The sequence below is a fragment of the Theobroma cacao genome, chromosome 6 (assembly GCF_000208745.1).
Source record: "Theobroma cacao cultivar B97-61/B2 chromosome 6, Criollo_cocoa_genome_V2, whole genome shotgun sequence".
NCBI lineage: Eukaryota > Viridiplantae > Streptophyta > Magnoliopsida > Malvales > Malvaceae > Theobroma > Theobroma cacao.
In genome coordinates, this window is record NC_030855.1 from 1,270,237 (window position 1) to 1,290,511 (window position 20,275).

At 32.3% G+C, this 20,275-nt stretch overlaps 3 protein-coding genes across 4 annotated transcripts; all 3 read left to right on the forward strand.

Moving 5' to 3' along the window:
* LOC18595165 (cactin) lies at positions 1,216-3,320 on the forward strand. Its single transcript, XM_018122737.1, has one exon. The coding sequence runs from the start codon at positions 1,216-1,218 to the stop codon at positions 2,962-2,964; it is 1,749 nt and encodes a 582-aa protein (XP_017978226.1). The 3' UTR covers positions 2,965-3,320.
* LOC18595166 (tetrahydrocannabinolic acid synthase) lies at positions 8,275-10,300 on the forward strand. Its single transcript, XM_018123888.1, has one exon. It carries the CDS (start codon positions 8,281-8,283, stop codon positions 9,922-9,924), a length of 1,644 nt encoding a protein of 547 aa, XP_017979377.1. The 5' UTR covers positions 8,275-8,280; the 3' UTR covers positions 9,925-10,300.
* LOC18595169 lies at positions 10,425-13,461 on the forward strand. 2 transcript variants are annotated; one of them, XM_018123889.1, is made up of 4 exons: positions 10,425-11,009; positions 11,219-11,320; positions 12,422-12,493; positions 13,046-13,461. In XM_018123889.1, exons 1-4 carry the CDS (start codon positions 10,995-10,997, stop codon positions 13,217-13,219), a joined length of 363 nt encoding a protein of 120 aa, XP_017979378.1. In that variant the 5' UTR covers positions 10,425-10,994; the 3' UTR covers positions 13,220-13,461. The 2 variants fall into 2 exon arrangements, with proteins under 2 accessions (XP_017979378.1, XP_017979379.1); XM_018123890.1 differs by lacking the exon at positions 12,422-12,493.

The following is a 20,275-nucleotide window of genomic DNA, read 5'->3' on the forward strand; positions in this document are numbered from 1 at the left end:
ATAATATTACAATGCAATCACATTATAATCTGTGAATATAATATGATTACAGTTCAAAATCAATACAATCAAATTGTATTGCATTTTGTAATATTTTTAAAAATATTTTACCTTTCAACTTTATTATTTTATTAAAGACATTTTACAATATTATAATTTATTTATTTTTATAAATTCAAGAGATGTCTCTTTGTTACTCTTAGTAGCAATGGTAACTATTAATAAAATTTATATTATCTTTTAAAGGAAAAAGAAATTAAATTAAAATATATAATATAGGAAATGATGTTAAAAAATAAAAATAAAATATATAAGATTATAATAAGAAATGAAATAAAATATATGACATTAAAAATATATTTAAGAGATGATATTATATAAAAATTAATAATAAAAAATACAAGTATATTAAATTTATATTTGAGTAAATAGAGATAATTTTAAAAATTGACATTACATTTCTAGTAAAGTATTTGTAAACCAAATATTATAATATTATTTTTTCTTTATTTTAATAATTACTTTACTTATATATCAAATACTAGAATATTATCTTATGTACAATTACATTTTTTTTTTATAATTGAGAGAGGAGATTCAAATCTTACTCTTTTGACAAGAAAGTTATATACTAATTAATAAGTTAAATGCTCGAGTGCGTACAATTACATTTTTTTCAATCATTGTATTGTAAAAAACTAATCACCATCATGGTGTCAGCCGAGGGAAACATGAGCCCATCATCGAAGGCTGGACCTTTTAAGGGTCAGATTCCGCCTTGGAGCACCAGCCCAAGGCCTGTAAATTGGGGCCGAATCTAGCCTAAGCCGATACACTGTCAAGTTTTGGGGTTAAAGTTAGGTTAATAAAAATAGTTTTAAATATCTATAAACAAATTTTATAAATTGTACAAATATTCTGAATAAATGTATAAACGACAGACTAAGATATAAGAATTAGAAATATTCATTATCATTTAAAAAATTATAAAAAAAGCTAAATTTACAAAGATTGTTTCTCTTATAGTTTTGTATAATGTTTTATTATTTTTTATTTTAACTTTTAAATTAATAATAATTTAGTAAAAATATAATAAAAATAAATTTTAAAAACAAAAACCTTGATCACCAAGAGATATCCAAGTTGTGTAAGGAGAAAGACTCTAGCCTTTAAATATTTGTTGATTGATTGATTTATTCTTTCCTTCCCTAAGCCATGGTGAGGAGCGGTCGAAGCAAAAGCAGCCGTCATAGCCATAGTGGTCGTGACTCCGACGACGGTTTTTCCGGTGGAGGCCGCAGTAAGAAGAGGAGGTCTGGTAGAAACATCACAGAAGAGGAAATCGCAGGGTATATGGCCAAGAAAGCTCAAAAGAAAGCGATGCGAGCTGCGAACAAATTGAAAGAGCAAACAGTGTGGGGTTATTCAAATGATTCAAACCCTTTTGGTGATTCCAATCTCAGCGAAAAATTTGTGTGGCGGAAGCAAATCGAGCGTGATATTGCCCAAGGAGTACCGTTGGACAGTTTTTCAGTGAAAGCCGAGAAGAAGAGACAGAAAGAGAGAATGGGTGAGATTGAAAAGGTTAAAAAGAGAAGAGAGGAAATGGCAGTTGAGAGAGCACAACATGAGGAAGAAGTGGCTTTGTTGGCTAGAGAAAGTGCTCGAGCTGAGTTCCAAGATTGGGAGAAGAAAGAGGAGGAGTTTCTTTCTGATCAAAGCAAAATCAGATTAGAGATCAGAATGCGTGAAGGCCGTACAAAGCCTATTGATGTTTTGTCCAAGCACCTTAGTGGCTCAGATAAACCGCCATACATGGTTTTCAAGGGCTTGACAGTCAAAGAGATGGAAGAGCTTCGTGATGACATCATAATACATCTTGATTTGGACAGGGCAACTCCAACACACATAGAGTACTGGGAGGCACTTTTGGTGGTATGTGATTGGGAGTTATCCGAAGCCCGGAAGAAGGATGCACTTGATCAAGCTAGGGTGCGTGGGGAGGAACCTCCAGCTGAGTTGCTGGCTGAGGAAAGACGTGTGCCTTTTAGTATTGAAGCAGATGTCAAGAATCTCTTGGAAGGAAAGACCCATCGTGAGCTGGAGGGATTGCAATCCCAGATTGAGTCACAGATGCGTACTGGCATGGCAAAGGTTGTTGAGTATTGGGAGGCTGTTCTTAAACGCCTTCATATATTCAAAGCAAAGGCCTGTTTGAAGGAAATACATGCTAAAATGCTGAGTACACATTTACAACGCCTTGAGCAACCTTCAGGACTGGAATCTGATCATGGTTTAGGACCTGGAGAGGAGAATAGTGATCATGATGTGAAAGATGCTGAAAGATTTTCGCCACAACCCGTGGAACAAGAGTCTGGATCATTTTCACCCCAACTGTTGCATGGTGATGAAAATCATGAAGAAGCTATTGACCCTGAAGAGGACAGGGTTATACTGGAGCAGCAAAGACGGATACGAGAGGATAACTTTGAGCTAAAAGCCATGAAAGCTATGGGAGCAATGGAGGAGGGAGATGCAGTATTTGGCTCTGGTGCCCAAGTAAACTTGGACTCACAAGTGTATTGGTGGCGTGACAAATACCGACCTAGAAAACCAAAATATTTCAACCGTGTTCACACTGGATATGAGTGGAACAAGTACAACCAGCCCCATTATGATCACGACAATCCACCTCCCAAAATTGTGCTAGGATACAAGTTTAATATCTTCTATCCAGACCTCGTCGACAAGACAAAGGCTCCTGCATATACTATTGAGAAGGATGGAAATAGTTCTGACACATGCATCACAAGGTTCCATGCTGGGCCACCCTACGAGGACATTGCTTTCCGGATTGTAGACAAAGACTGGGAATATTCTCATAAGAAAGGATATAAAGCCACATTCGAACATGGAGTTTTGCATTTATATTTTAACTTCAAGCGCTATCGCTACCGTAGGTGATATATATCTTGTGGTGATAGTTGGCTTGAGTTGTGCTCTATGAATATTGTGGCATCTTGTTATTTGTTACTCCCGACTCAAAAATTAGTTAGTCATAGATTTTCAAACAAGAGGCGAGTAAATTGTTCTTAATTAGAATGCAGCAGCCCTCTTGCAAAGGAGGGGGTGCAATTCACCTGAGATGTTTTTCATTAGGCCACTAGAGGAAACTAATTTAGTTAAATTATTTGGTAAACTCTTGTACTAGGTCAAATGTGCATTAATTTATGCCTTATCCTAATTTAGAACATGTTTGTTGAAAGGCAGATGAGTATTATTGATATACCAGAGCAAAAGCAGAACAATTGGAAAATACATGTGAAGCGACATGTATGCAGGAACATACATGTGAAGCAACTGTCAATACCCAGAAAATCCACAGCATAGCCAGGGGTTTGGCACGAAAACCTTTTACAGAGTTGCCAGAAATTAGACGTTCATGCAAACCTGTACAAAAAACTGAATACAAAAAAACACAAAGACCACCAAGAGAGGCTGATGACAAAGTGCAGATTCCACACACAGCAGCGCAGGACAAAGTGCAGATTACCGTTGTTTCAAAACAGCAGGCTCATCTTCAGAATTCAGCATTCCATATTTTCAAATGATCATTGAGCCTACTTTCTTAGCTCACAGCTCTCCATTTAACTATCCAAATTATATGAATAGAGCATGGTTATTGATACAAAAGTATGTTATTAGGTTACTTGCACATTAAGTTTGGAAAGATTATTTTCATAATTATTTTTCTTTAATTATCTTTTACCTTACTTGTATTTCAAGAAAGTTTAAATTATGTTATTTTCTTATTTATTTATTTAGTAGTTGTAATAATCCAGTATGAGAATGTTAAAAGATTCTTTTTCTTAAAAATAGTTATATAAAACCTTTTTGACTTAATTGTTAAATACATTCAAATTGAGAATTAATAAAGAATAATTTCGTCAGTAATCAGGAGTGCTTACTTTCTTTATGCTCTTTTCAGAAGAGTAAGAGATTTTAATTATTTTTGGTTTGACCAACCAAAGTGAGATTTTGGTCATTATTCACCTTGGTGCTAAGATTGGTGTTCACCATAGTAGGGTTTATAACCTCGTCATGATTGATGTCTTCACAATGCCTATGGGAGAATCATTGTTTGTTGCATAGTTTGGGTTTGTTGTCAGGTCTCGACTCTCCTTGTTTGGGTAATTTTGTTTGTTATTGTTCTGTCATCATTTTTTTTGCATCACCACATCATCATCACCATGTCCTCGCCATACCACCATTGCCATAATTATTGTTTTTATATGAGCCAAAAATATGCCACAAAGACGCTATAATCGTCAAAGAGTTGTTCACGAGATTGAAGTAGAGGAATTACGTCACCAAGTTCAAGAATTATAAGAGCAACTTGCAAGATATAAAAGCTGCCTTAAAAGTCAGCAATTTAACATACTCTTTTGCTGCCAATCAATATCGTCGTAAACAAGAATGAGGAAAGTGATCAAGTACTTGTGCACTTGAGGGAAGAAAGATTTCTTAAGGGTACTTATCACAAGCTCAAGTTTAGAAAGTTTGGACCTTAAAAGGTGCTAAAGAAATCAATTCAAATGCCTACTTAATTGAGCTGTCACTTGAGTTATAAATAAATCTTATTGTCAATGTTTCGGACTTGTATCCATTTGATGGATTTGATGGGACTGCATCTATTATAAATGCTCAAGTTTAGCACTTTCCAATTGCTAAGGCTGGAGTTATTGAAGAAGTGTTAGATGTGAAAGAGGTTTGATCTAAACAAGGGAACCTATGCAGGTGATTTTTTTCTCTAATCTAAGGAGAATAATATAGGAGTATGTTATTAGGTTACTTGCACATTAAGTTAGGGAAGATTATTTCTATAATTATCTTTCCTTAATTATCTTTTACCTTACTTGTATTTGAAGAATGTTTAGGTTAGGTTATTTTCTTATCTATTTATGTATTTATTTAGGTTTCTTTAATTATCTTTTACCTTACTTGTATTTCAAGAAATTTTAAAATTAGGTTATTTTCTTATTTATTTATTTATTTAGAAATTGTAATAATCTCATATGGGAAAGTTAGAAGACTCTTTTCTTTAGGAATAGTTATATAAAGCTCTTTTGACTTAACTGTTAGACACATTCAAGTTGAAAATTAATAAAGAATATTTTTTTAGTAAGTAGGAGTACTTATTTTCTTTAGTCTCATTTTAGAAAAGTAAGAGATTTTAATATCTTGGATTGGTAAACCTAAGTGAGATTTTGACCATTATTCACCTTAGTGGAGTTTCTAACCTCACCAAGATTGGTGTTCACCTTAATGAAGTTTCTAACCTTACCACGATTAGTGTCTTCATAATGCCCCGACATCAATTATAAAGTATTTGGATCAAGGTGAAGTTTCAAGAAACTAGAATTGTCGACAAAAGCCATTAAAATTTTGTTATTGAGGTAACCCAACTAAATCTATAACGTTCAACTTGCAATATTATACAAGGACAGTGCAATATTAATAGATTCTTGCTCTTCCATAGTTGATAACAAATTAAAAGATGTGATATAGGGGTATATTATTAGATTATTGTTATCTAGGTCCTACATAGGAATTATGGGATAAAATAAGAATTTTAGTTTATGTAGGAAAATAGAATAAGAGTTTTAGTTTATTTAAGAATTGTAATAATCCTACATGAGAAAATAATAAAGCTTTCTTAATAGTTATATAAAACTCTATTGAGTTAATAGATAGGCACATTCAAATTGAGAATAAATATAAAACTGTATTGAGTTAATTGTTAGGTACATTTAAGATGAGAATATTTTGACTTTAGTGGGATTTTTAATCTTGTCAAAATTGTTGTGATCTTAAAATGATAAAATTTTCAAACTGTTAGATTTGTGCTCATTATTGTTTATGGTAAAATTTTCAAACTATTTCATTTGTGCTCATTATTGTTTATGCATTGGGCAAGGAACTTTGAAATTTAAAAGATTTTGAAATGGAATTATTTTTAATATGCATGTCAACTTAAAATGACAATATTGATAATTGTATTGTTTGGATATGTGCATTTTAACCTCAAATTTTGAGTATTGAAACTTGATTATGTAATTATAAAAGAAAAATAATGATCTTAGAGTTAATAAAAATATATGGAAAAGGCTATACGATAGGTGTGTCATTAGATTTTTCAAAATGAATACATATTATTATTTATATGAAAATATCAAGAAATATATATAAAATAAGATTTGTAATAAGAGTTAAAGAAAATAAAAATTGCATACAAAAAGGAGACCATAATAAATGTCATTGAAAAATTTCCTGAAGGTCGAATTTGAAATGAAATATTTAAATCATTGAAATCCTTCACCTGAATTCCAAAAATTATAATAATTTCAATTTTTATTTTACCCATGAAATAATTTGGTTTTAAAATTTTGAAATTCTCTTATATCATTAGCATCTTAGATTTTACCTATACCAGAAAGATCTAGCTCAATCACTTCCATCACCTTCCAACCACATTCTTGTAAAGTCCATGTCCTTAAACACATTCTATAAAGCTTTCATGCATGGCTGCCCAAGCCTCCACCATGGAAGGATACTCAGTATAATTTGAACGTATCACCATAAATATTGATAAAGTAAAGTTTCAACATTTAAGAGCTCACATGTAATGGATAAAAAGTAATTGACTTTTTAATTATAAAAATACGAGTACATGTCAAATTCAATGAAATAAACGTTGATAGACTTGCATAAAATTTTAGGCTTGAGGCTTGCCTAATCCAATTTGATTAGCTTATTATATTAATAAATAATATATATATTTTTAATTTTAATTTATAATATGTTTTAAAATATTAATATGTATAAATATATATATATATTTTTTTGAAAGTCAGAGTTGAACCATTTCATTAGCTATGCAAAAGGTACATCCAAGAGGAGGACAATAAACCTCCAACCACCAAAAGAAGAGTCTGCAGATACCAAAAACTCAATCAATCTGCAGCAGCTAGATCACTCTGTGAACCCGAAAAAACAAAAGATACAGCCACCCTACAAGCACAAGAGGTTTGATAAACCTCAGACAAACCAAAAGAGGATCTAGCCGAACAAGAAAGCACAATACCACCCCACCCCTGTACAGCATGTCAATTCATTCACAAATAATCCAGTGACAAACAGAACAGAGAGTAAAACAACCAATAGCTGATGAGCAGTAATCCCAACAACCCAACTCAACGAAGCAGCCCAACATAACAAAAACACAATCAGTAAGCAGACAAGAAAGCGGAAAGAAATAGAATTTAGTCATTATCAGGCTCAGGCGTCACCCAGATAAAGACAATTTCTGTGTTCATCCCTGATTGAGCAAGAAAATCTGCAACCTCGTTCGCTGACGTGGGAATTTTAATAATGTCACAGTATTTAATCATAGATTTACACGCAATATCTGGATAATGTGGACGGGTTTAAACCCCATTTGACAAGCTTTGCAGAGTCGCTTTCAAGGATGAGTTTTTGTGAACCCCATCGAGAGGCCACAAACATTTGAAGAGCTTTGCACATAGCTTGGACAGGCTATACCATTGAAAAGTCAAATAAATCTAGGATAGATGCAGGTTATAATATTGAAAAGTCAAGGTAGGGTAGGGGTAGGTTGCCGTGTTGCATACTACATACATATATATATATATATTATATAAAAGGAGGATCGGGTTTTACTATTTTAATTCTCTTGGATTGTTGGCCGAATTAATGACGAATGTCACTCAATTGGATGGTTTGCTCTATTTTTTTTTTCTTTTCTCCTCTTCCAAACGTCGTCATTTTTTAACTTTTTTTTTCATCCCCTTCTGTTGATTGTTTTATGGAAGCGGTGTAGTTTTGGTCTTTTCTATGTTTATTTTGTTTTCCCTTTGTTTCTTTCAGGTGGTCGATCGTCTACGAAGATGATATATTGTCCTTGTCAAGGCGGTAAATTCCTTTGTTTAGACTTTGGGCCAACTACCTAAAATTTGATCTCTTTAGTTTTTATATTTGCAGGAGTACGTGCGTTGAATGTATACTCCCTAAAGTCTATGCAATTAGGCATATATTTAAGAATCTTCTTGCATTGAGCTTGGGGATCTCCATTTTTGCTTTGAATTTTTCAATCTGAATAGATAAAGATATCAGGAATTCAATCTTCAAATTCATCTTGAGTACGTAATTTCAACAACTTGTAGCAATATATATGCAAGTTTTCTTCTGCCCATTTCCTGTATGAATTCACATTATCCTCTAAAGATGATGATTCCAGGGTCTGGGATGGTAACATTAACATTATTTCTCTTCCTATCTGTCTCGGTTTGCTTTTCAGCTTCAAATTCGACCAAGGAAAGCTTTCTGCAATGCTTTTCCTCTCACTTACCGCCTTCCAACATAACTTCTGATGTTATCTTCAGCCAAAACGGCTCCCAGTATTTATCTATATTGCGGTCTTCCATAAGGAATTTAAGGTTTCTGAATGCTTCGAAACCCCAATACTTGATCACTCCATACTCTGAAGCTCACATCCAGGCCGCCGTAATTTGTTCCAAGGAATATGGCTTGCATGTTAGAGTTCGAAGTGGAGGACATGACTATGAAGGCCTCTCTTACATATCTGATGTTCCATTTATAATTATAGATCTTTTCCAAATGCGGTCTATTAGTTTAGACATAAAAAATGAGTACGCATGGGTTGGGGGAGGTGCAACTCTTGGTGAATTGTACTACAGCATTGCTGGCTCAAGTAATCTCCATGGATTCCCCGCGGGCAGTTGCCCCACCGTAGGTGTAGGGGGACACTTCAGTGGAGGTGGATTTGGTACCATATTCAGAAAATATGGTTTAGCAGCTGACAATGTCATTGATGCCAAGATAGTTGACGTTAATGGAAATATTCTGGATAGAAAGTCCATGGGAGAAGATCTTTTTTGGGCCATCAGAGGAGGTGGAGCACAGAGCTTTGGAGTTATTTTCTCATGGAAAATTAAGTTGGTTCGTGTTCCTCCAACTGTTACAGTGTTCAGCATTAGAAAGACACTGGAACAAGGAGCAACTAAACTTCTCCACAAGTGGCAAACCGTTGCAGATAAGCTGCATCAAGACCTTTTCATCCATGTAGTTATGGGAGTTCCTAGTGCAAATTCAAAAGGAAACAAAACTGTTCGAGTTTCCTTCGATTGCTTGTTTCTTGGGACTGCTGAAAGACTCCTCTCTCTGCTACAACAACAAGATGGTTTCCCTGAGCTGGGAGTAACTCGAGACAACTGCACTGAAATGAGTTGGATCCAATCTGTCCTTTATTTCGCTGGCTTCTCAATCACAGAATCCTTAGATGTTCTGCTTAACAGGACAATGTCATCTACGCAATTCTCCAAAGCCAAATCCGACTACGTGAAGGAACCAATTCCAGAATCAGGGTTAGAAGGACTATACAAAATGCTTGTCGAAGAAGAGAATTCGATATTGATTCTGACACCCTACGGTGGAAGAATGAGCCAAATATCAAGTTCAGAAATTCCTTTCCCTCACAGAAGTGGGAATCTATATGGGATCCAGTACATTCTTGATTGGGCAGCAGCAGAGGAAACAGAGAAGCATCTAGGGTGGATGAGAAGGCTGTACAAGTACATGGAACCTTACGTTTCCAACTCTCCCAGGGCTGCCTATTTCAACTACCGGGATCTTGATCTGGGGAGGAACAACAAAAGACATACAAGCTACGCACAAGCAGCCGTCTGGGGCTTCAAATACTTCAACAATAATTTCAAGAGGCTTGTTCGTGTAAAGACTTCAACTGATCCTGACAACTTCTTCTGGAATGAACAAAGCATCCCGGTATTACAGTCAGGGAGCACAAAGAAGGGGAAGAAGGACTAGATTGAATACCATTCACGAGAATCTTATCTTATCTTAATTCTTATTCTTATTCTTAATATAATGAATCTCATGTACATGTACCTCCATAGTCTGACATCTGTTTAAGTCTTTTGGTGTTTTTAAAGGGATATTCTGGGCTTTGGGTTTGTTGCCCGTGTTTCCTTACTTCCCTCTCTCTTCGTTTTTTCGCATCTCTCCCGCCCCTGTTTCGATGCTTCCCTCTCCCTTCGCCGTTACTGCGTTTTTGCTTGTTTTCGGTCACTTTTTCACTGTAGTTTTCTGGATATTCCTAAGGAGATGTTGGGTTTCTTTAATTTCTTTCTGGTTTTGTATGATTATATTTCTAAATTGCAAACAGTGTTTGATTATTCAAGGTTGGATTGATTGTTCAGAAATGGAAAACTGTTCCTTTCATTCCCTTTCACAGATTTTTTTTGTCTTTTTCTTTCATTTTACAAACATCTGTGCCGCATAAGGTTTGGGTATTCAATCCCTCATTTACAGTTCATTTCGAACATTTTAAACTGTTTGATGAATTGTCTGAAAGGAAAAAAAAAAAAACAAGCTACTCTGTTCATACGTTTGTGAGTTACTAATATATTCCAGTCAATTTGTTGCAAAAGATTGAGAAAGAAAGGTGGATGCTAAGCTGACCAACACGTGGCGTTTGACAGTGAATGAGAAGAATTTCATAAAAAACAACTCTGTTTTCTGAAATAAGAATAGATGGTCGAAAACCATTTGAATTTCGTGATATCATCATTGACTTTAGCATGCGGGTTCTTTCTTGCTTTTATTAATGTTTATTTGCCTGTAAAATTTCCTGCTTTCCTTACTTTTTCAGCTTTTGATGTTTTTAGTTGTTTTCTTGGTTTCTTCTTCCTTTTATTTTGCACTTCTTTTTATCTCTCTGGGTTTCGGTTGTTCCAGTTTGTTCTTTCTCTTTGTTTTCCGCCTTGCTGCAAAGGTCAATCGATGGCAGCTTGTGGAATGCTTGGAGCCAAAGCGTTGAGACTGTTAGGGAATTAAGATTTTTTTTGGATGGGACTGTTGTTGAAATAATCTTGTCCATGTGCCAGAGACAAGTAAGGCAAAATCGCAATTATTCTTTTGTTTATTTGTTTAGTTATGTTTTATTAGATATTGATTTTCTGATACTTGTATTTTCATCAAAGTCTGTACTCTTGGTCTGTCTACAGAAAAGATATGCAAAATTTTGCTTGCTATAGAAGTAGAAGGAACAAAATATGACTAAATTTATCTTAGTTTGATCCTTTTTATTATTGTATTGCAGGCGGTGATAATGTTTGCTGAACGTGACTTCTTATGGACTGAGGGGGACCCGGGTGCAGCAGGTTACACAATTAAAGAAGCAGTTACACCCACAAGAAGCACGGTCAGTTTCTATTTTATTTATTAATTGATTGGGTGATATGTAGTTCCATTGTAGATATCTAATGTGAATGCAACTGCATGTTGCAGAGTTACTGCTTAGATTATGTATTGCTAATGTAAAATACTGATGCAGTATATGCTTGATATAACCTAATTGATCTCCTGTTATTTAATGATTTTGTTGAATTCAAATTCCAAGGCAACAAGCCCTTGCATTGCATCTCCTTGCATCTATGCTTTATAAGGCATTACATAGTATTGATCTCTATCCAGTTGCCTCCACTCTGGCCAATTCAAGGGGACGTTTTTCTTTTAAAAATGCCATTAAGGTTATGTCACAGCCTTTTTTTCTGTTAAAATTTAGAAATTGGCATATGAGTGATGATTTTGTTTGGCAGGTATGGAACATAACTTTTACAATATTCCATTAACCCACTTATCTTGAATGCATTTATTTACACTGTGGTTCCCAATGCTATACAAGCTGCACTTGTATTATGTCGTCTTTCATGGCATATTTTGTGGGTTGTGCCCAAGTGATTTGGTTGCTGGTTGAGGCTATAGGTGAGGGTTGGTTTGTTATGGTCAAAATAATCTTCACTGTTACAAACAAAGGCACCTCTCTTTTATTCTATATTTTGAGCAAATTTTCAGTTTCGCCTTTCTTCCCAAGGTTTCTGGTGTGATGATGTTAGCAGAAAATGCATAGAGTGTTTAAAGAATCAATACATAACTCCCTAATGGTAGTACTAGCATATCTATTTCTGTTTAAATTTTTTTATGATATGCCTTTTGGTTTGTAAGATACATAGGTATCAATGTTTTGTTATGCTATCTTATGATTGAACAATGTTATAGCTTTTTGTATTTATTTATGTTTCTAAATTGTAAACCATTAGGGTTGGCACTGACATATCTATTTCTATTTGAATTTTTAGATGATTTGTCAGCAAGTTCATTATATGTTTTAGCATAATATTGTATATTCATAAGCAAAAATGTTTTTTGTATAATTTGGCGCACAATCTCATTCAAAACTAGATATTTAGTGAAGCATCTAATGAATTATATCTCATAAATTTATGTAAATTTTTTGGAGCAGCTATTTTCTTGGTATGAGCATATATTCCTGAACCTTGGTTATATTTTGTCGGGATCTCCTATAATTTACCAGGTCAGCAACATTTCCTGTGGTAACTCATTGCTGTGTAATATATTAAATTTAGATCTTTGGAATCATGTGCCTCCTCAGTTTCCATGGCTTGCTAATGCATGGACAAGACCTTTATCCCATTTTTCAAACAACCTGCTCCGTGACGTACACGAATAATTTTTTTGCATTTTGTAACCAATGTTATTTGTAGATATATTAAATACTAATATGCTGAGTTATTGTTTTTTCTTTTCAGATATCTTGCTCATTGATGAACAGAATAATTTTTGTACATATTATGATACTTTTTGTGTATTTACTGACCACAATTATTTGTACATGTGTCAAATCTTAATTAGTAAGGTTATATCAATAACAACATTCACAATCCTTACAATCGATTCATAATTTTTAAAGTAAAATACATAGACACTTTTAACTTTTAATCATATTTAGACGTGGATTCATAAGTTTTTAAAATAAATACTGTCTTAAATGTGTAAATAGCGTTAATATTCAAACGTGATATGTCTACAATATTTTTTTTAAAATTTTTTTCTTTCCCTTGAGCAGGCCAACAACATTCCCTCATATCGATTGGCCACCCTTGATACGATCTCGCACTTGTCGAGGTTCCCCAGCATCGCAGGAACACTGAATCTGGTTGGGGAACCCTTCCAACACTTGCGGCGCTGTGGGAACACCAAATTTCACATTCTCGGCGAGATTTGGCCACAAGAACGTTAGATCTGACGTTCCATGCTAGATCCAACGTTCCCAAGCACCGAAAGGCCCTTCCATCGCTTGTTGGTACTGTGGGAGCACCAGATCTGGCGTCCCCAAGTTAGATCTGGCCTCGAGAGCGCCAGATCTAGCGTTCCTGTTACCGGATCTACTCGGAGAACGTTTGTTGTCGTTCACAACTATCGTCCGTGCTAGAGAAAATTTAGTGAGAGAAGGTTGGGTAGAGAGATAAAAAAATAGTTAAGGATGAAAGAAATTGTATTTTATATAATCATAATTTTTAAAATTAATAAAAAGTAAAATTATTTTAAAAATATTATTATATTATTAAATTAATAAAAATATTGACTATTGATTAATGATAGAATTATGTGTTTAAAAAAAATATTTTTTGAAAAAGAGTGTTTATTTTAAAAATTGAGACTCATGTATAATTATGGTAAAAAATAAAAAATGTTAGTGTATTTTACTCTAATTTTTAATATCTAGTGTATATAAAATTTTTAAAACCGCTAGAAAACGCGGGACTTTTTCTAGTTATATAATGAATATAAAAAATAAATGAACTCACAATTGGGTTAACCGTTCTTTCTACTTTTGGGCTTCAATGCTTAGGCCAGCACACTTCAAATAGGCTCCAGGTTTAATCTGGGCTAGTTTGGCTTGTTTCCTCCTTCCGTCTTTTCTTTTCGTTTCTTTCGTAAATGCAAAAATATGCTCAATAATTTAGTAAAATCAAACATCTTATTATTATTAAAAACAAACATCTTTATTTTTAAATAATTTAATAAACATATGCCCAATAATTAACTTTTAACAATGTACTAAATAGTTTTCACTATACAACCATACTTAAAAATATTATTATTATTTTTTTGAAATGCTTAAAAATATTATTATTAAAAGTTCTATGTTTAGTTTATAAGATTATATTTTTTTTCACAACTAACAGAACTTTAGGATGTTGCAAGAAATGATATCTTGTATTATGAAATTGTGAATATTTGCTATAGCGATAAATGAGATATAGATATTGATGAGCAAAAATAAAAACTTATAGATAATTTGTTTATAGGGCGAATAATTATGGAAATAAACATCCAAATCATATTAATTACAATTGTGCTACTAATTATGGAAAATTTTTATAGCTCCAACAGTAAATGCCTGCTTTACTTTGTAAGAATAGACCACAACAAATTTTATTACAGTGGTTGCAAATAAGATTGATTAGAGGTGGCAATTGCATGGGTCGGGTCATTTAGGTCAAGCCATTTTGGGTCAAAATAAATTCAAATAATTTTAAGTTCGATCATCTCGTGTTCAGGTCATTTGGATTTGGTCATTCGGTTTGATATTAGGGTTATTTGTATTTTGAGTTATTCGTGTTCAAATTATTGAATTTTAAAGTAAAATTAATTTAAATTTAAATTATTTGAGGATAGTCATTTAAGTCATTTTTAATTCAAATCATTTCAGATTTAAGATATTAGATTCAAATCATCTTAAGTTTTATTGAAATAGACTTTTCCTGATCAAATCAAGTTAGGTTGTGATCAAGTTCAAATTGGTCGAGCAAGATTTTTTAGATTTGGATCAATTTTGTCAGTTTTAAGAAGAATTTTATTTCATTCAATTCCATTGCTTATATGAAAAATCAAGACCATTTGCTTGTTGTAAATTTAGTAGCATATACAGGAGATAAGTAGATGAAGTGAGGGCAACTTGACAAGTCTACATCTTCTCTTTGTCTCTCTTTTCTCTTTGGAACAAGTCAAGGTCTTCAGTGGTGGAGCTAGGATTGCTAGCTAACCCTCAACTTGGGAAGTCAAGGTCTTCTCCCTATCTCTTTGAAACAAGTTAACGTCTCCAGTGGTGGAGCCAAGATTGCAAGGTAACCCTCAATTTGGGAAGTTCAGGTCTTCTCCCTATCTCTCATTTCTCTTTAAAACAAGTCAAGGTCTTCGTTAACGGAGCTAAGATTGTTAGGTAGTGCAAACACACGTCCACGTGTGTATATATCATTTTCATCATATTTCATATGAAAATGATCATAAAATTTTTTAATTTAAGATTATCACAAAATTAAATAGAGTTACTTATTAAAATATGATATATTAAAAAAAATTCAATCTATATTTTAATTGAATTAGAAAACATCTCTTGGAATACTTATTTTTATGAATTGATGTTGTTAGTCTCTGTTGTTATTTAATTTTTAAAAATTAATTCACATTAGTAGGTGAAGCCATCTTTGCATTTTTTTTTTGGATAAACTTTAAAATTTTCATTCATAATATGGGTTACCTTGAGTCGTAACACTTAAAGTTAGTACAAGCGTTAAAGAGTCATTTGTTCCATAATTCTCTGCTCAGAAGAGAATCCAGTACCAACAGTTACTTGCCAGCCTTCAATTCAAACCTATAGATATTAATTCTACCCTTACAGTTCTCCCTATGCGAAAAATAGATACCATACCTTTACAATTCAACATCCCAACCAATTAATGCTAAGGTAGCGTTTGGTATGAGAAAAGTGAGAATACATTTCTTGTAAAGTGTTCAATTAAGTTACATTATAATATTTGTTTTGCAACAAACAATTGCAATGTAAAATTGTAATGCAATCATGTTACAACCAATAGATATAATATGATTACAGTCCAAAACTAATACAATCAAATTGTATTATATTTTGCAATGTTATAATTTGTTATATATATATATTGAGGGATGTCTCTTTGTTACTCTCAGTAGCCATTCTCTGTTGGATGATGGATAGTGATTATCAATAAAATTTATATTATCTTTTAAAAAAAAAGAAATTAAAATAAAATATAAAATATAAAATATAAAAATTATAATAAGAAATAAAAATATCATATATGACATTAAAAATATATTTAAGAGATGATCTTATATAAAAATTAATAATAAAAAATATAAATATATTAAACTTGCATTTTAATAAATAGAAGTAATTTTGAAAATTGACATTACATTCTTAGCAAAATACTTGTAAACCAAACATTACAATGTTATTTCCCTACATTTTAAGCATTACTTTGCTTATATATCAAATATTGTAATATTATCTTTTCTGTAATCATATTACTTGTAATTATATTGCATTGTAAGATATTAAACACCACCTAAATATTATAGTGAGATAAATTAATTTTTTTTTTGAAAGGCTGTTCAAGATTTCATAACTATAAAGATTTACAAAATTTACTCAGGGGCTAACAATCAGCACAACGCTGGCTACAGAAGATTACCAGCATGGCTGTAGTGATGAAGAAGAAAGGATAGCCTACAAATTAAACAGAGTAGGGGCAACAGAATTTGAAGCAATGGAGGAGAGTAATGAGGCAAATTGATTAGATAGAGTTCTTTCTGGAATGCTATGAAATTCATCATGAAAATAAATAATAAAAATCCAAATTGATTGATTAATAAAATTAAATAAGTAGATTATATAACTTTAAAGTTTTAAAAAATTTCATGTTGATAATATATTCAATAAGCTATTGACTTATAAGATTAAAGATTTAGTTTTGATTGCAGTTTTTTTATCTTTTAGTGTTATAATGTTTATTCTATTTATTAACATTAACACAATAATTAAATGAGTAAATTACTATAATAAGGAAATCTTGACCATCTGCTTTAAATTCGGAGAACATTGTAGAGTTTTGTGTACGTAAGCTAAATATTACCAAGTTTAACTTTTATCTTAACGGGGTTAATATCTTTCTTGATATTTTTATGCTCATTTTCTGTATATAAATAAATTAATAAGCTATTATGGTTTATTATTTTTAACATCAATAAAATATTACTTTTAAAAAAAAGCAGCGACACTTTACAAACATATTAAATTTAAAAACTATATTATTTATACATATTTTTATTTTTAGAAAAAACAGAGTCTAATTTTTGCACTTGAGATCAATTTTGATGCTTTTAAATTTTATTATAAGTAAAAGTTAGGGACAAATTATATTACTTTGGGGGAGCATTGATTTATTTTGGGAGATATATCTTAAGAAAACTACATAACAATATCTAAATTTCAAAATTCCTTGTGGGGGCATTGCTGCCTTTGGCTGCAATGTGGCTCCGACAATGCACCTTATTAATGCATTTCGTTCATAGAAAATTTAATGAATCAGTAATCCAAATCATGCACATTCTGCTAACAATATTTTAGAAAATTTTGCAATGAGAAAATATGTGCCTTCCTTGTAAAATCAAGGGTCAAAGCCGATTTTCCACAGACTAAAACTTTTTTTTATGTTAAAAACATAATTCTTATATTCGTAGTTGATTATAAAGAAATGAAATAACTTTACGGGTCAAGTAAGTTAGAATTTTACAAGAACTTTAATATTGCAATTACTTTTAAAGACAGGGATCAGTGGTGGTCAACATTAATTTAACATATTACTTTGATGTTACAATTGCTTTTAAGATATCAGCATTTATAAATAAAAGTTTGCAGTAAGTCACATGGCACATTCTTGGTTGGTGCAATTGTGGTGCTAACAATGGAATTTGACTAATGGGGTGGAAAGAATATTTTGAACCCAAACTACGCGTTTTTTTGACAAATCACTCATTTGAGTAAAGTGTTAATTAGTGAATGATAAAAAATAAAAAAAATAGAAAAATAACCAAATCATGTGATATTTTGCTGTGAATTTAAGATGTAACATCAACAGGAACAGGAACATTCACCAAAACGGCAAAGTTGAAACACAACCTTATATTTGTACTCTTTTCTCAAAATTCCTCAGAAAGCCTCAATCCACAATCACTCAAAAGTCCATTCCGTCTCTTAGCAAAAGTTAGATCTTGTTTTTCTCCTTCCTCCTTTCTTACCCTTCCCTCTAACTCCAACAAATCAACCAACAATTTAATATTGCAATTGGTTTTAAAAACGAGTCAATTATAGTCAACATCAATTTAATATATTACTAAGTGTGCTAAAGGCACCGTTTAACTAAAGCACACTGCCTTATTAGATGAAACACACCGTTTCATTTAATCAAGTTTTAAAAGTTAGTTAAAAGCTGTTAGAGAAGTTAGTTGTACAGATTAGTAAAGTAGGTTTACTCTTTCCCATTTAATCATTTATCACCAAGAAACAAGTTGACTTGGACTCTAAGAGAGATCCAAGTTGTGCTAGGAGAAGGAAGATCTCTAGCATTTAGGATTCCTAGGCTTATGCAAAGTCGGCATGTGAATCTGGATATATTGGTAACATATATAAAACTTGTTTCTCTAAACCTTCTTATAAATGAATTGTTGAGAAAAAAATTACCTATAAATAATTTGTTTAGTGGGCGAATAATTATGGAAATAAACATCCTAATCATATTATTTACTTTGATAAGGCAATCGTGCGACTAATTATGGATAATTGTTTACAGTTCGAACAGTAAAATGCGTACTCAACTAGGTAAGAATAGACCACATCAAATTTTATTACAGTGGTTGCAAATAAGATTGATTTGATATGGTAATTGGATGGGTTGGGTTAATTTAGGTCAAGCCCTTTCGGGTCAAAAGAATACTAGGATTATTTGCATTTTGAGTTATTTTTAGTTCAAATCATTTTGGATTTGAATCTCAGATTTAGGATATTTTAGATTCATATCATTTCATATTTTGATTTAGCAAGTTTGGATTGTTGATTTTTCTTGATCAAATCAAGTAAGGTTATGATAAGTTCGAATTGGCCAAACAAGTCTATTGAATTTTGATCAATTTTGTCTGCAAATACTTTTATTTCATTCAATTCCATTGCTTTAATGAAAATCAAGATCATTTGCTTGCTGTCATTGTCTTCTCCTTGTCTCTCTTTTTCTCTTTGGAATAAGTCAACGTCTTTAGTGGTGGAGCCAGGATTGCTAAGTAATTCTCAACTTGGGAAGTCTAGGTCTTCTTCCTATCTCTCTTTTCTCTTTAAAATTTATATACTAACAGAGACCAACAACATCAAGTGATAAAAATAAAAACTTTTAACTAAAACTATGCTTTCATTTTACTTCCATCTTAATGCTTGTTTAGTATAGTTTTCTAAGAGATTTTTTCTAATCCAATTAAAATTTTTATTTAATTTATCGTAACAAAATTTAACTTTGTGATAATCATATTACAACCAATTAATGCTAAGTATTTTAGTGAGGCAAACTAATTAGCTAGACTTCTTTCTGGAAAGCTATGAAATTCATCATAAAAAAGAAAATTACTTTGGGGGAGCACTGATTTATTTGGGAGATATATCTTAAGAAAACTACATAGCGACATATATCTAATGCACATTGTATTTATTTGTTCATAGAAAATCTTATGAACAAATAATTACAATCATCCAACGGTATTGTGGAAAATTTTGCAAGGAGAAAATATGTGCCTTCCTTGGATCAAAGCTGATTTTCCACAAACTAAAACTTTCTCTACGTTAAAAACATAATTGTCACAAAATATGTTGAAATTTATGCTGTTGACTATAAAAAAAATGAAGTTATGGATCAAATATGTTAAAATTTCACCAAAAACTTTAACATTGCAATTGCTTTAAGGGTTAGGCCAATGGTGATCGACATCAATTTAATATATTACTTTGACATTGTGATTGATTTTAAGAGATCAACATTTATTAAGGGACCGATATTAATAAAGAACTTTGCACGAAACCACATGGAACATAATTGGTGCAATTGTGGTGCTAACAATGAAATTTGACAATAATGGGCTGAAACAACATTTTGAACCCAAACTTCACGCTTTCTTGACAAATTTTTTAGATTCTTCTTTTTTAGATGAAAGATGTGAAATTCTTCCTTCAATCATCACAAAATCACAAGATTTGAGACATTTATCGTAACTTCTATTTTAAATTCTGGTTCCTGCATAAAATGTCATTGGCCTATGTTATGTTATTGGCTTGTTCCGAAATATGAATCAGCTTCCCTTTGATCTATCTACGATGGACGAGCCTCCCTTTCCAATGGTTCACTTGATAGGATAGGATTGTCTTGGAGTTGCTAGG

Bases quoted from the DNA above. Each gene is read 5' to 3' on its own strand.
- LOC18595169 (XM_018123889.1), top strand. The intron at 11,321-12,421 runs GTCAGTTTCTAT...TTTTTGGAGCAG, and splicing joins TTACACCCACAAGAAGCACG to CTATTTTCTTGGTATGAGCA. The intron at 12,494-13,045 runs GTCAGCAACATT...TCCCTTGAGCAG, and splicing joins GATCTCCTATAATTTACCAG to GCCAACAACATTCCCTCATA.
- LOC18595165 (XM_018122737.1), top strand. From the start codon at position 1,216: ATGGTGAGGAGCGGTCGAAGCAAAAGCAGCCGTCATAGCCATAGTGGT.
- LOC18595166 (XM_018123888.1), top strand. From the start codon at position 8,281: ATGAATTCACATTATCCTCTAAAGATGATGATTCCAGGGTCTGGGATG.